The 16,319-nt window shown below is 38.3% G+C and overlaps 1 protein-coding gene across 3 annotated transcripts in view; it reads left to right on the top strand.

The window, feature by feature from the left end:
* Positions 1 to 230: 230 nt before the first annotated feature.
* The window catches only part of LSAMP (limbic system associated membrane protein), a 648,138-nt gene continuing 632,049 nt past the window's right edge, over positions 231 to 16,319 (top strand). For 2 of the 3 annotated variants that reach the window (XM_054551477.2, XM_054551478.2), the window contains exon 1: positions 232 to 907. In XM_054551477.2, coding sequence (XP_054407452.1) covers positions 753 to 907 — 155 coding nt within the window. In that variant the 5' untranslated portion in view covers positions 232 to 752. Of the gene's footprint in view, positions 908 to 16,319 lie in introns of all 3 variants that reach the window. The other variant, XM_024245025.3, reaches the window with a different exon arrangement.

Here is a 16,319-nt window from a genome sequence, read left to right on the forward strand (position 1 = left end):
CAGATGGAGCTGTCGTCCTGACAACCCAAAGGCGCATCAGGCTTTCATTGAGGCTGGCTGCTGCTGAAGGGGGCAGTTGTGCAAAGCGAGGGGCCACGTCGAGGGGAGGGCGGAGGGGATGACGTGGAGGGGCTGTTGAAAACCAGCAGGGTGGGGGGAAGGTGGGGGGAGGGTGGGGGGGTGGGGGGGGAGGTGCTGAGCAGAGAGAGCGCCAGGGACTGGGAGAAACAGGAAAGGGAGGAGGGGGAGAGAGGCTCTGGGTTGCTGCTGCTTCTGCTGCTGCCGCTGCTGCTGCTGCTGTGTGGCTGTTTCTGTACACTCACTGGCAGGCTTGGTGCCGGCTCCCTCGCCCGCCCGCCCGCCAGCCTGGGAAAGTGGGTTACAGAGCGAAGGAGCTCAGCTCAGACACTGGCAGAGGAACATCCAGCCACAGACAGACCAAACAAGAACCCCTTCCTTTGGCTTCCTCTTCAGCTCTTCCAGAGGGCTTGCTATTTGCACTCACTCTTTTGAAATTGTGTTGCTTTTACTTTTCACCCTTCTGCTTGGGTTTTATGAGGGCTTTGTTAAGTCTTAGAGGGAAAAGAGACTGAGCGAGGGAAAGAGAGAGGCAAAGTGGAAAGGACCATAAACTGGCAAAGCCCGCTCTGCGCTCGCTGTGGATGAAAGCCCCGTGTTGGTGAAGCCTCTCCTCGCGAGCAGCGCGCACCCCTCCAGAGCACCCCGCGGACCCACACCTCGGCGTGGCCACCATGGTCGGGAGAGTTCAGCCGGATCGGAAACAGTTGCCGCTGGTCCTACTGAGATTGCTCTGCCTTCTTCCCACAGGACTGCCTGTTCGCAGCGTGGATTTTAACCGAGGCACGGACAACATCACCGTGAGGCAGGGGGACACAGCCATCCTCAGGTAGGGCTTTCGGGCAACTTTTCTGCAGCGCGCGTCTACGTGTGTGTGTGTGTGTGTGTGTGTGTGTATGTGTGTGTGTGTGTGCGCCTGATCTCCTTGAACTCCAGCTCCTGATGCTGCAGGCTTGTGGTGTGTGTGTGTGTGTGTGTGTGTGTGTGTGTGTGTGGTGTGTGTGTGTGTGTGTCCCCGTTTTACTGACTGGTTGGCATTATAGCTAACAAAATTCAAGGGAATTCTGGTCCCTGTCAAGCAGCAGTGGTGTTGGTTAAATGTTGTTCTGTTCTTAGGACCTTGTTTCTCTTATCAAGGAAGCCTAACTTCACCCATGGCATTAGTGACTTCTGGGCAGTATTCTTGCTATTGTAATTGCTGTTGCATTGCACTTGAGAGTTTTGCTGGGAGTCCTTAATTCTGAAAGAAAGGTTGTTGGATTGTGGCTCTCAGAGAGTAGTACACAGTACTGCATTCTCCTTGCTCCTCCCGTGTCTGTGTGTGTTTTCATGCCAACACACACACACACACACACATACACACACATATCAAGGCTGTGTGTGAGGGTTTCTGATAGAAGACTTTCTGTAAGGATCTTCTAATTGACATGGAGGGCAATAAATCAATCTTAGAACTTTGGTTGGTTACTGAGCCTTTTCAGGAATGTGGATATAAATCAACATAAGATTTGAAGAGCAGAAAGAAAAGGGACTTGCCAAATTGCTGATATTTAAGAGTAGGAGTGTTAAACACAGAGGTTGGGAAAGAATTAACCTGGCATAAAATGGATATTTCAAATTGATTATTGACTTCAAAGTCTTTTTTTCTGTGCAGCTCTGGCAAACTGTAAAATAATTTGAGATTGAAATTTGGAAAGGAAGAGTCCCAAGTCCTTGGGAGTTTGACCCCTATCAGGTACTGTGAGCTAGAGAGACTCAAATGAGACCTAGTCGTATTTTTATTTCTAAAGTGCTCCAAGGTTATTTTTTGTGCTTCTCTTTTCTCTTCCTCCTCTCCACCAACTGTACCTACCCCTTGTTCTTTTTTCTAGCTTTCCTTGAATTTCTGGCAGATGCTAACAAAAAGAAAGAATCACTCTCCTTGGAGATCTTTTAAAATCTCATTTCCTCCAAATAAAATGACCCAGTGTCAGTCTATCTAGCTAATATTGCTTGTTGTGGCAATAAAAACACAGTATACGATAGAAAATAAACCTCTAATCTGTGTGCAAGGAGCTGATAGTGCATAAACCCTGGGGCATCAGGGAGCAGTTCTCTAGCAGAGCTGCCGACAGCAGCAAAGTTTTCTTTCCTTTTCTCAGAAATAAATTTGGTTGGCTGTCACAGTGTCCTGCTTTGGGAGTTCTAGCCATGTTAGAGAGGAAAAGTGTGTGTTGTGTGCCGTGCATTGCACGTGTGTGTGTTGTGTGGGTATGTGTTTCTCCAGATTGTAAAAAGTAAGAAAATGCTAATGTGTAAGCACTCCTTTCTTCATTTCCTGAGCATTGGGTGATTACGAATCCCAAAGATCCTACTATCCAAAGCAGATTTTCCCTTCTAGCTCTTCAGCCTTATAAACCTGCATGTATGATTTATCCACATGGAGTAGTAAGATGTATAGAGTAATTTATCTGTTTGCAAAGGAATTTGGACATGGTGCAGAAAATGTTTTTGCAAACACACAAGCATGCCGTTTCAATTGCTAACATTCATAGTCCCTAACATTATTAACCCTTTAATGGTGACACACTCTATATAAATATACACTACCCCTAGAAATTTTGTTCACTGGTTACAAGACTGAATATGAGAAAAATGAATAACTTGAATGTGTAAGTTTTTTATTTCAGTGTCCTTGAGCTTTGTAAGGTCTTTCTAAGTTAGTATCTCCTATACCTTAAACTATAGTTGTCTGAGAGTTAGATAAGTATAGAAATGTTAATTCAGAAGAATAAAAATATTCTTATACTTTCATACAGAGGCAGTCTCACTGTATACATATCTATGGATGATACATAGGTGCTTTTGTATGTCTATGGTGCAATAGAAACAGAGTTTTAAACATTATGCTTTAGCAGACATTACAGTGTGGAAATAGGGACTATGAGAGAAAAAATAAACACAGAACCACTTATTCTCTGGGAAAGAAAAGACAGACAAACAGAGCATGCAAATAAGTCGCCTATGAAACACCATTTCTTTTCCAGACCTCACCTTACATGCCCTCTTTTTTATTTCCTTGCCTTGGACAAGGGTTTATTTTGGGGTTGGTGGAGCTTCATCAGAATTAACTATGGAGAGAATTCCCTTTGTCTTCTTAGCTGACCTTCTTCTCAATCTCTTTAAATCCAGTAAGCTTTGTGGGTCAGTTTCCTGGTGAAGAATGGTGCTCTTGCTTTCTGTTTGTAAGGCCAGACTGGGAAAGGTGTGTTTTCACTTTATTTGTGACATTTTACTGGATGCATGAGCTTTCAGGGAAGGTAAGGAAGGAGAACTTGATTCATTGGAAGCCACAGTAGATGTCTGGCACTGAGAAAGTGAAATGGCTAGGAGAAAAAAATAATTCTCTTAGTGAGTCTGTGGCCCTGAATAATATGAGATGGCAACAGGAGACAAGGGAGGTTTGTAATTCTGGTAATCCAGTGACAGGAGTTAGGCTGTCTGTCCCCAAAATATTTACCTTCACTGACTTAAAGTTTTCTGTGAAACAAGAGTTTCTTTTGGGGATTGATGCTCATTTTTGTATAATTATGATCTTTAGTATAATTATGCATCAGATATGAGAGTGCACACTAGGCTTCAGGTCTTGCCCTGCAATTTCTATCATTTTGAAAATAATAAAAACTATATAATTATGGTGACAAAACTGGAGGGAAAGAGAGATAGCCTCATGTATACATACCTAACTCAATTATTTTCTAGAGGAGATTACAGACCTGTATGAGAAATTATATAAAGAACTAAAGATAACCACAATACCAACTTCTGTCCCAGGGACAAAGAATCAAAGTGTGATTCACAGAGTAGTGGCAGCAGCAGCAGCAGCCTTGGAGGTCCTCCCTAAATAGAACAACCAGAATCTGCGTTTATATTTGTGTGCACAGGAAAGAGTGAGACACGCTTATCCACAGGACTTCAGTCATGAAGCTGCCTCAGGTGCTTTTCTAAACAGAGTCTACCTGCCTCATTACCAGCTCCCGCAGGAGTAAGAGTTCAATTACTGGATGAGTGTCTAACACCGTTTCTTCCCTCCTACCCTCATACCCATAGACAGTCACCTCCTGCTTAATATTGGAAGGTTGAGACTATGTATTAATAGTTCTCTTACAAGTCAAAGAATAGCGGAAATAGAGGCTATTTCAAACCAACCTTTAAAATTGCATGTTTACTAGTCCTACTGACCATATTTTCAACATGAGTGGCAGATTTCTGAAAAGATAATAAACTATTTGGCCACAAAAGAACCATGTTAGTTTTGTAATACATTATATTATCACATATCTATTCATAAGGCAACTTTGTAAAACATACATACACATGCGTATTTGGATATAAAACAAGCGGGCATGTGATAAAATACAGGGACTTCACACTTGTGATTTTAAATATTCTAAATTCAAGGTAATAAAATTTTATTTAGCTCACGATTCTGACCCTATTTGATGTTTACAGGATATTATAATACTTTTAATGATAATAACATTGTGCCCAGTTAAATGTCAGTGTACCTAACAAGTATTACAGATTCCCAAGGAAACTAAGTATCTAAATGAAGAATAGCTAATGTTTCGTTTTTTCAAATTTGGGGTCTTTAATTCCCTGTTTGTTTCTACACCAAGGGGGAAAAGAAGAAACAACAAAAGGAGATTGGATTATTTGATAGTGAAATATAAAGATCTTGTTCAAGTTTCTGTTTATCTTCTGTAAGTCATGTGGAATGGCAATATTCACTAATGAAGTGTCAACACTGAAATTCTTGATACGATATGTGATTTTCTATGACTTACAATTCACTATTTGAAACAAACTGTGGCCATAGGCCTACTGGGTAAGTTTGTGACCATCATGAAATTTTCTTTTTCTGTAGTTAAATCACTAAATGTTATCAAAATCTGTTGGTTAGCCCTGATACTTTAAGGATCGTGCATTGCAGATAAATCCTTTATCAAATATACTTAGTAAATAATGGAGCATAGCATACTATATATCATCTAGGAATATGGCATATTATATACATTTTGTTAAAGAATATTTATGTACCTGTGAACTTTATCATTTGTTGTCATTTATGGCCTGAGAAACACAGTGGGCAAATCTCGTAAGAAAAGCAAATTGTGGCCATCTGTGTTTCTGCAAGTATGGGACATATAAGCGCGTCTATACACACATACAGTACACAGGAGATTTTTATTTTATGTGGTTTGACTTAGAATGACGTATTTGTAGAATTGTGGAAAGAACCAAAGGTGACTGACTCATCCACTAAGTCACTGGTGAGGGTTAAACGTTTGTGTTTCTCAAAGCTGATTCCACATAACAGCAAACTCTGCCCAAAAAGGATTAGTGAATTTTACTGTGGTCTCTGAGAGTGCCAAATACAAAGGGCTGTGACTCACCCGATAGGAGGTTGCCTCAATATTCTTGTCCCTCTCCCTGTCATCATCTGAGCCTCGGAGATATCCCTCCTCCAGGGCATAACTTACAGCTTATAGCCACTGGCCCTGTTTTTCTGTCAATGTCCTGCCTGTTAGTTTGTAGGACTCAGAAGATCTGGGCTCTGAATTTGGATCTATCCTTGCATGCTGTAACTTTAAGCAAGTCTCTTGAATACTTTGAGCTTCAGTTTCCTTTACAAAATGCTGAAACTATCGGCCAGGGTGCGGTGGCTCACGCCTGTAATCCCAGCACTTTGGGAGGCTGAGGCGGGGGGATCACAAGGTCAAGAGATTGAGACCATCCTGGCCAACATGGTGAAACCCCATCTTTACTAAAAATACAAAAATTAGCTGGGCATGGTGGCACGCACCTGTAGTCCCAGCTGCTTGGGAGACTGAGAAAGGAGAATCCCTTGAACCTGTGAGGCGGAGGTTGCAGTGAGCCAAGATCGCGCCACTGCACTCCAGCCTGGCGACAGAGCCAGACTCCGTCTCAACAATAAATAAATAAATAAAAATGCTGAAACTATCTATTTTAGTTAACCTACAGGGTTGTTTTAAGACGTTCACAGGAGGTAAAGTAGAAATTTGTTGAATTGTAAAGTGCTGCACAAACGTAAACAATCAACGGCTTTTCAACCACAGACAGCCAGTTATTTAGACTTCAGGGAATTCTTTTTCCTTTTTTCTTTTTTTTAGGCCAGTGTGTCTCACATTTCAGTGTGTATGTAAAGTATGTGGAGGGCTTGCTATAGCAGATTGCTTGACCTCCATCGCTAGAGTTTTTGAGTCAGTAGGTCCCTGGTAAGTCTGAGAATTTGCATTTCTCACAAGTTCTCAGGTGATGCTGATAATACAGGATACAAGTGTGATCCACAGATGGGCATCTTAAGTATCACATAGTTGCATGTTAAAAAATCTCAGGACCTATGCGGGAGGGACTAAATCAAAGTCCACATTTTAATAAGACTTCCAAGCAATTCGCTAGCATATCGAGGTTGGAGAAGCACTGCATTCGATAGTTCATAGCCATGGGAGAACAGTAACGTCAGCTGGGGAACTTTAAAAAATACTGATGCCACATATCCTCTCATCTCAGAAATTCTGATGTAGTTTGTTTGGGGAAGGGACTGGGCACAGGTTGTTGTTCTTTTGTTTTTTAATGATTCTGCTATGTACATAGAGGTAAAAACCAATGCGTAACTGGATAAGGAATCTCTTTTACAGATCATTTTCAGGGCAGCACTAAATAGATAATCAGTAAAAAAAATTGGCGTCACATTGTATCGTTTGAGAAATATGTCAATAGCCAAAGATGAACAAATTCAAATAGGAGAGAGGAAACAGACGACCGTAAACCCATTTGTTTGTTACACAATTTCATCCTTATGAGGCCATGGAAAATGGGATGACTTTATTTAATATGGATCAGATTTACATAATGTCTATGGAAATAATGTAAAGCTTATTATTCTGTGCTGTCTCTCATTTGGGTTAGACAAGGTACAGAACTGTTCTAGGTTGCTTTTCTTGTTGCTTCTAATGCTATCACTAAGGGAGAAAACAGACAATATTTAGACGAGGAAAATGGCTTCTGTGCCAACATATTCAAGCGCAGTAAATTCTGTGCACTTATATACATGAACATGTGATTTGCAAAATAATTGTATCTTTATAATTCATCTCAATTTTATATAGTGATTTCTCTTTAGTTGAAACTTATAGAAAAGCCGGCGTCATAGATAAAGACTTTTCATAAAGGATATAATAAGTTCAAAATTGTCAACAAGTAGTCAGAAGATCAACCTCTTAATAGCATGAAATACTGTAATCTATTAAATAAAGATAACTGACAACTATTTTTGCCTACTACACAAGCTATTTTTATGATCAAATGATATTGTATGTATCAAAGTATTTTATAAACTATATAATGGTATAAACTATAAACTCTTAAGACTATAGTCATATATTTACAGCAGGATATAACTTTTAGAAAATTTTAAAAATGTAAGAAAACAAGCCTTTTATTCTTATTTCTATGCTATACACAGGCCATTTGCACTACGATGTTTTTATTATGTCATTTCAAGTCCTTTAAAGTCACAAGTATCTTACGATATAGTTGAGTTTCTTATCAGGAGTGCAGGGCAAGTAGACTTTTTTTTTTTTTTTTTTGTAGTTACCTGTAATTAAAACTCAATCTCCAGTTAATGTGTGATTAACCTTTACAAAATAAAACCCTTTACTTCAGATTTTGTTAATTACTGTAGGAAAACCTCATAGATATGTAGAATGGGAAAGGCCTTAGAGATTAGGCAGTCCACCATCTCATTTTAAAGTGTTGTAACTGAGAAGAGAAAAATTTAGTTCGTTATCCAAAAACTTGAGTGATCAATTGAGAATTAGAACTCATGTATTTTAATTTTCATTTCACAGTACCACTGAGATTACTTTTTTGGTTTTCATTTTATCTGATGAAATACCATTTTTATAATACATAAATGTATCCTTTAAAATGTCTTTCTCTCCTCTTCCTTCCTCTCCTTTTCTCTCCTCTCCCCTTCCCTTGTCTCCCTTCCTCCTCTCTCCAATTCTTCCCTCTTGCCTTCTCTCCTCCCTTCTCCTCTCTCCTTCCTCTCCCCTTTTCCCTCTCTCTCCTCCCTGTAAATCAAATCTGCATTTTACCAGTGGAGCATCATCCAGTTAGTGCTGGTCAAGGAGGATTTGTTTCAAGGAAATGTCCCATCTTTCACATGTCTACTATCTGTCTATACCACATGGGTTTTCCTTCCTCCACTTGCAGCTTCCAGCTTATTGGTTTTTACTATTATTTTTTTTCTATAAGTTTTTGGGATATAGGTGGTATTTGTTTGCATGAGTAAGTTCTTTAGTGGTGATTTGTGAGATCCTAGTGCACCCATCACCCGAGCAGCATACTGTGCACCATACTTGTTGTCTTTTATTCCTCGCCCCACTTCCCCCAAGTCCCCAAAGTCTATTGTATCATTCTTATGCCTTTGTGTCCTCGTAGCTTAGCTCCCACATATCAGTGAGAACATATGATATTTGGTTTTACATTCCTGAGTTACTTCACTTAGAATAATAGTTTCCAATCTCATCCAGGTCATTGCAAATGCTGTTAATTCATTCCTTTTTATGGCTGAGTAGTATTCCATTGTGTGTGTGTATATATATATGCCACACTTTCTTTATCTACTTGTTGATTGATGGGCATTTGGGTTGGCTTCACAATTTTGCAGTTGTGAATTGTACTGCTATAAACATGCATGAAACATGCGTATGCAAGTATCTTTTTTGAATAATGACTTCTTTTCCTCTGGGTAGATATCCAGTAATGGGATTGCTGGATCAAATGGTAGTTCTAGTTTTAGTTCTTTAAGGAATCTCCACACTGTTTTCCATACTGTCTGTACTAGTTTACATTCCCACCAGCAGTGTAGAAGTGTTGCCTGATTGCTGCATCCATGCCAGCATCTACTGTGTTTTGATTCTTTGATTATGGCCATTCTTGGAGGAGTAAGGTGCTATCGCATTGTAGTTTTGATTTTCATTAGTGATGTTGAGCATTCTTTCATATGTTTGTTGGCCATTTGTATATCTTCTTTTGAGAATTGTCTATTCACATCCTTAGCCCACTTTTTGATGGGATTTTTTCTTACTGATTTGTTTGAGGTCATTGTAGATTCTGGATATTAGTCTTTGTCAGATGTATAGACTGTGAATATTATCTCCCAGTCTGTGGGTTGTCTTTTTGCTCTGCTGACTGTTCCTTTTGCTGTGCAAAAGCTCTTTGGTTTAATTAGGTCCCAGCTATTTATCTTTGTTTTTATTGCGATTGCTTTTGGGTTTTGGGTCATAAAATCCTTGCCTAAGCCAATGTCTAGAAAGGTTTTTCCAATGTTATCTTCTAGAATTTTTGTAGTTTCAGGTCTTAGGTTTAAGTCCTTACTCCATCTTGAGTTGATTTTTGCATAAGTTGAGAGATGAAGATCCAGTTTCATTCTCCTACATGTGGCTAGCCAGTTATCCCAGCACCATTTGTTGAAAAGGGTCCTTTCCCCACTTTATGTTTTTGTTTGCTTTGTCAAAGATCATTCCCAAAGCTGTTTTTGCATTTGGTAGAACCTCTATAAGGATCCCTTGTTCCTCACAACCCCGGCCCTCTTTTAAGAAAATTCTTTTCCTCTTGTTTCTGGTACCTCTCCCTGTTACTCAGTCTTCACATCTGAATTTGACCCCTTCTCCCAGTTACTACAGCCTAGTTTCTAAACCTGCTGCCTTCTTATTGTTATTTATGAACTTCTGCCTGGTTAAGTTTCCTACCACTGTCCCTCTTAGAGGGACCCTGATTAGGATGGATGTAGATATTCTTTGAACACCCTCAAGAGGTTCTCTACTCATTATAGTCCCTGTAGATTTATTATTTAAAATCCTTTGAGGAAGGCAGAACTTTTTTTCCCAAATAGATACAAAATTTACCTTGGGCTAACAATGAAACTGATGGTGGCCATTTGGGAGGAACTGGGAATAGATCCAGCTCTGGCTCCTGAGTGGTGAAGGCAGTGTGCAAAGAGCCCTCTTGCGGGTGTCTAGTCGTTTCTGGTGTGGCACTCAGGACAAGATCTCTTGAGGTTTTCTGAGCAGTGAGAGTGAGAGATGGAGCTAGAGACATCCAACAAGGTCTTATCAAGAGAAGGACAAAGCAGAATAAGGAGAAATAACAGGCCAGCACCCCCTAGTTAGACCCACAGGGAGGCAGGCAGGGGTGACACGGAGGTTGTCAGCTAATGGTGAAGACTCAGTTACATGCCCCAGGAGTTCGGGAAAGGAACAGAGTCCTTGGGACAAGAGCTGACTTGAACTTGAGTCCTCAGGAATTACATACTTTCATACGCATGTTTCATGCATGTTTATAGCAGCACAATTCACAACTGCAAAATTGTGAAGCCAACCCAAATGCCCATCAATTAGCAAGTAGATAAAGAAAGTGTGGCATATATATATATGTGTATATACACATATGTATATATACACACATATATACACACAATGGAATACTACTCAGCCATAAAAAGGAATGAATTAACAGTATTTGCAATGACCTGGATGAGATTGGAGACTATTATTCTAAATGAAGTAACTCAAGAATGTAAAACCAAATATCATATGTTCTCACTGATATGTGGGAGCTGAGCTATGAGGACACAAAGGAATAAGAATGATACAATAGACTTTGGGGACTTGGGGGAAGTGGGGCGAGGAATAAAAGACAACAAGTATGGTGCAGTGTATACTGCTCGGGTGATGGGTGCACCAGGATCTCACAAACCACCACTAAAGAACTTACTCATGCAAACAAATACCACCTGTGTCCCAATAACTTATGGAAAAAAAAATAATAGTAAAAACCAATAAGCTGGAAGCTGCAAGTGGAGGAAGGAAAACCCATGTGGTATAGACAGATAGTAGACATGTGAAAGATGGGACATTTCCTTGAAACAAATCCTCCTTGACCAGCACTAACTGGATGACGCTCCACTGGTAAATGCAGATTTGATTTACAGGGAGGAGAGAGAGGGAAAAGGGGAGAGGAAGGAGAGAGGAGAAGGGAGGAGAGCACATTACCAAGATGGGTAACTTAGTTAAGGAGTAAAAGAGAGGGTCCCAGTTTTTAGAGCTGAAGCTCTGTACCAAAGCTATAGTAACTCAGGGATGACCTGAAGGTTAATCTCAGAGCACGGAGCTCCATCTTTTAAAACACTTACTGTATAATCTCAGATCATAAAACCTGGTCTAGCTCTGTGGGGAAAAGATGGAGACAAAGGTCTTGACATTAAGTAAGAACTGAACTAGTGCTTCTTCCTTCCTTAGTTAAGTTTACCAGATCACATCTTCAGTCTACTTAGAACTTCCAGACTTCATGGAGTTGGCAGAATGAAGGACCTGAGATGGTCTATGCAAGGCCTGTTGTTTTCCAGTATTCATCTAAAAATGTCGCTCGATCCTTCAAAGAACATCCACAGCATAAAGTCAAAGCCCCGGCTGGGCGCAGTGGCTCACGCTGTAATCCCAACACTTTGGGAGGCTGAGGCTGGTGGATCACAAGGTCAAGAGATCGAGACCATCCTGGCCAATGTGGTGGGACCCCGTCTCTACTAAAAATACAAAAATTAGCTGGGCATGGTGGCGCACGCCTGTAGCCCCAGCTACTCGGAGGCCGAGGCAGGAGAATGGCTTGAACCTGGGAGGCAGAGTTTCAGTGAGCCGAGATCGCACCACTGCACTCCAGTCTAGCAACAGAACAAGACTCCTCCTTCTCCTTCTACCCCTCACTCCACCAAACATCTTTACTAGTTACCTCTTTGCTCCTCCTTCAAGACTTAAGGCTCAGTTCTGGTGCTATCTCGTTCAGGAAATCTTTCTTAATTCTCCCAAGCTAAGCTAAGTATCCTGTTTATTATCACCGCTAGCCTCTCTGAATACTTTAAACTTTGCATTTACTACATGTCTTAAAAACATCTTGTTTACTTGTGTCTTGCCTCAAATATAGGCATTTCATTTACTTTACCTTTTCATCCCAGAATTTAGCTCAGTACCCGTGGATGCTCAAATAAATATTTGCCTACTGAATTGAACAGAGAAAGATGGTTGTACTATAAATCAAGCTGATTTAAGTTGATTTATAAAAAAGGAAACACATTAGAAGAAGATCAGACTGAAGGAAGATATTTTGGTGAAGTCAGCCACCACTGGAGTAATTGTGGATGTGGGGTTGAAGAGGGTCTAGTCGTAAAATCAGAGATAGATAATTCTCTGATTATTGGTAAGGTAAAGAGATTTGGTTAGAAATACCTTCAATATTTCCCATTGCAGTTATTCTTTTCAGGAATTGTTTTTTTAGAAAATGAGAAGGGCAAATGGGGGTATTTTGGGAAGAATCCCAAAGCTTCAGAGTTACAGACATAGGGACCTAGACAAAGCATGCCCCTTTCTTAGGTAAAATAGTAGTTTCTGACAGAACAAGGAGTCACTCAATGGCCCTGAAGGGAGATATCTGTGAAGAGGTCAGTATCCTGGGTAGCTCTGAGAAGAAGGAATCTACCTTCCTGGAGTGCTAGGTGGCTTTCTCCCTCTAGGGGTGATTGTGAATTTTCAGGGATTAAATAGGGGATTTGGGATTTACTTAAATAGCAGGACTGTGTGCAACAGGTATATTCATCTCCATCGATCCATTCTAGTTTCTTTTAAAATGAGGCAATGTGCATATCACTTACATTTATTTGACTAAAACTGGTTATTCATACTGATAGTGATGGTTACCTGGGCATTGCATCTTAGAGCTCATTACTCATTCCTGGAAAAATTAACGCTGGAATGTTCAGTGGAGTTTGTAATAATCCCAAATTTCCTTCTGTATATCTTTCCCTAATGTACAAGGGTATTATTTATGTGAGATAGGAGGGAAACCAATAACCATGAGGAAAAATGCAACCTAGCTTTCCATAAAATAATGCATTACTGTTTATTCTATTGTAATTGTCTAATGATGCATTTCTATGTTGAATCTCTATAATTTGTCCAAAATTAATTCTATCCTTTCTAAAGTTGTATTTTAGTTATGCTACTATTTGCCACCCTATCCTACTAGAAACAAAATATTAAAAAAATAAAGTGATGCAGCCTAACCCTAAGTCATGCATAGTAAGTATCTACATGTGAAAACAATGACTGGGAAACATAATTGGTTTCCTGACTTCTGATTGTTTTGTGTCATTACACACACCTCACTCTAGGATATGTGTATTAGGGCTGTTCATTTTATGAGATGTAAGCCACATATGGTTGCCAATTTGTAGCTGGTGTTTGTTCTGAGATAATTAAAGATCGCTGTCACCTTATACAAGTTCATGATGTGATTGTATAAGAATATCTAAAGATCAGCATTCTATATTGCTGAATCATTAACTTAGCAGGAGAATGGATTTTTTTCTTTGTCTCCCTTTCTGACCTCTGTTCTATCTCTTCTGGCACTAATATGATGCACTGATCATCACCACAACAATAAACTGCTTAAAGACTACAAGATATTACTTGATTGGATAAACCTCTAGATTGGGCATGAAAAAATTTAGCTTTTAGTTCTGCAAAAACCATTACTGTGTAAAGTTGGGAATTAGCTTCCATTGTTCCAACTCCTACTTGTCTTATAAGCAGAGATGTTGGTCTGGTGAAGTGGCTTTATGTTTTTTAATATAGCTGCATTCACAAGAAGAAGAAATGCCAGAAGTTATAAATAGAATGATAATATGCACAATTTTTAAAAAAACTCCTAAATTATATTATAAATGTCATAATATAGAAAACTTTAAAAATATATTTACATTAATGCCTTCATCCTTGCATAAAAATAAAACAGAACTCAAAATCTAATTCTTCTAAAAATAAGAGTATGTATTTGTACAGGATCTCTTATGAAGTATAATTAATTTGTGTCATGAATATATTTAATCTATATAGTGTGACTGTATTTGAATACAAGACCTTAACTTTATTTTTATTTTTGTATATATTTATAATTACATGTAAAAAAGTAAAAGCATAAATGTGCTTTGTATATGTACATAAAATTTACATACACAAAATGTGGACATGAATATTACTTTGAACTTGGGTCATGTCACACTTTAATAGGAACCTAATTAATTTGATGCATCACTTATACAGAAAACCAAATTTTTAAGGGTATCAAGCATGTAAACAGATACGATATATAAGAGGCATCACACAACGGCTACATTAATTTTTTTGATTAATATGTTTTATTTTTAATTAATCATGCAAGGTGCTAAGATTATATTGTAAGGGGAGTCAGACAATGTTTTTTGTTTCTATTAGATCTTGGCAATCATATAGTTCATAAGAAGCAAAAGGAAATCTAACACTTTCTTTTTCTATTTGCTATTATAGGACAAAAATTAATGCTGCCTTAGCTAAAGGAAAAATAACTGTATTTTTTAAAAATATAATTTAATTCTTTGAATTTGTGATTCCAAGTCCATACTAAATTTCTATTTTCTTTCAAAGTCACAAAGAGATCTAATGATTTGTTAATGAGCATGCTTAATGAAGATGACTAGTGTCCACTGGAAGAGAAGAATAATGTTTACCAAGTGAAATTCTCAAAATTATGCTCTTATACCCTTTGCAATTTTTAAAATCCAGGGCATATGAAGACGTGATTAGAATAATATAAACAAGTTCAGCTGTAAGACTGATAAGCATTATATCCAGGGCACTAATACAACTTGAGAGCATAACTATACAAACACTATTACTAACATTAGAAAATCTGTAGAAAACAGAAAAAGTTTCATAATGGTGACATAAAATATTGTCCTAATTATAACTACAAGGGGAAAATCATATTAAATCACTCTACCCACCAAAAGCCTACGTGCTAGAATGTAGTGTTATATAGATTTTGAAAAGAAAGCAGTCATCACTAGAAGCCAACATGTGTTCCCTGGGAACAAACTATAGCATGGCAAATAGATTTTTTTTAAATGAGCAAATATAATTCCAGGCTGTTGGATCAAGGAAATGCCATTTACTTTGAGTATCTGTACTTCAACAGGCTTCTAATAGACTTATTAATATATTATGGGTCAAAAATGAGCTAGATTTTTTTTTTCTCAAGCAATTATGCCAAAAAAATACTGATTGATAGTGGTAGAGGTCTCTCTCATTCTCTCTCAGGCCAGGATCAACACTTGGATAAAACCATAGGAAGCAAACTTTCCATCATGTGTATGAGACAAAGATAAGGGGATAGCTGAGGTGTTTGTTGATGGAATTATAAGGTAAATATGGATGAAAACTATAGGGAAGAAAATTTTAATTAATGTTAAAAAAATGTTATTTATGTGTATTTGTGATTATACCGAATCTCATTCAAAAAAGAAGAAAAGGAAGATGAAAAACAGAAGGAAAGAAAAAATATGGTAGTTTATAATTTAAATAGGACATAATTTAATTAAATAAGCAAATCTAGTTGAATGACATAAAAATGACCATTCAAATGGCATAGTAGAAATAACACAGTTTCTGGGCCAGAAGACCTAGCTCTAAGTATCCCCCTATCAATTACCAGCTCTGCAAACATTGGTAAATTATTTATCCCTACTAGGCCTCTAGTTCTTTATTTATAAAATAAAAATTATAATAATGATATTAAACTTCTCACCTAAGCAGGTCGTTATAAGAAGGAATTAGAAGTATCTATAATTATATTTAGGCCTATCTTTGGATATAGGTGTATTTATTTTGTAAATGTCAGTTTCTCTTCTGCCAAATGGCATGGCTTTCCTGTTAAGGAACTACATTTTCATATATTTTAGTATTTAAGTAGACCTCTATTAGGAAATATTATTAAAATAAAAACAAAAATAAAAACATCTTTATGGAGTAGAAGATTGAAATGGGTGATTTCTTAGGTCTCTGCTAGTACTTATATTTCATCATTATGTGATATTCTGAATTCCCTCTCTAGTTTATTTTGGATATTTTTTAATGGAATTCTATTATTACTTTGCTTATGAAGAATTTCATTTGGAAATATGTTCTCTAATAATTTTCAGTGTGTTTTAATATTCTTGCCTATATTATTTTCTTCCCACTGGAGAATTTGCAAACATGTCAAAAGAGAGGGACTGTGTATCATTAAGACTGAAGATCTATTTAGGC

Source organism: Pongo abelii, chromosome 2 (genome assembly GCF_028885655.2).
Source record: "Pongo abelii isolate AG06213 chromosome 2, NHGRI_mPonAbe1-v2.0_pri, whole genome shotgun sequence".
In the NCBI taxonomy this organism is placed as follows: domain Eukaryota; kingdom Metazoa; phylum Chordata; class Mammalia; order Primates; family Hominidae; genus Pongo; species Pongo abelii.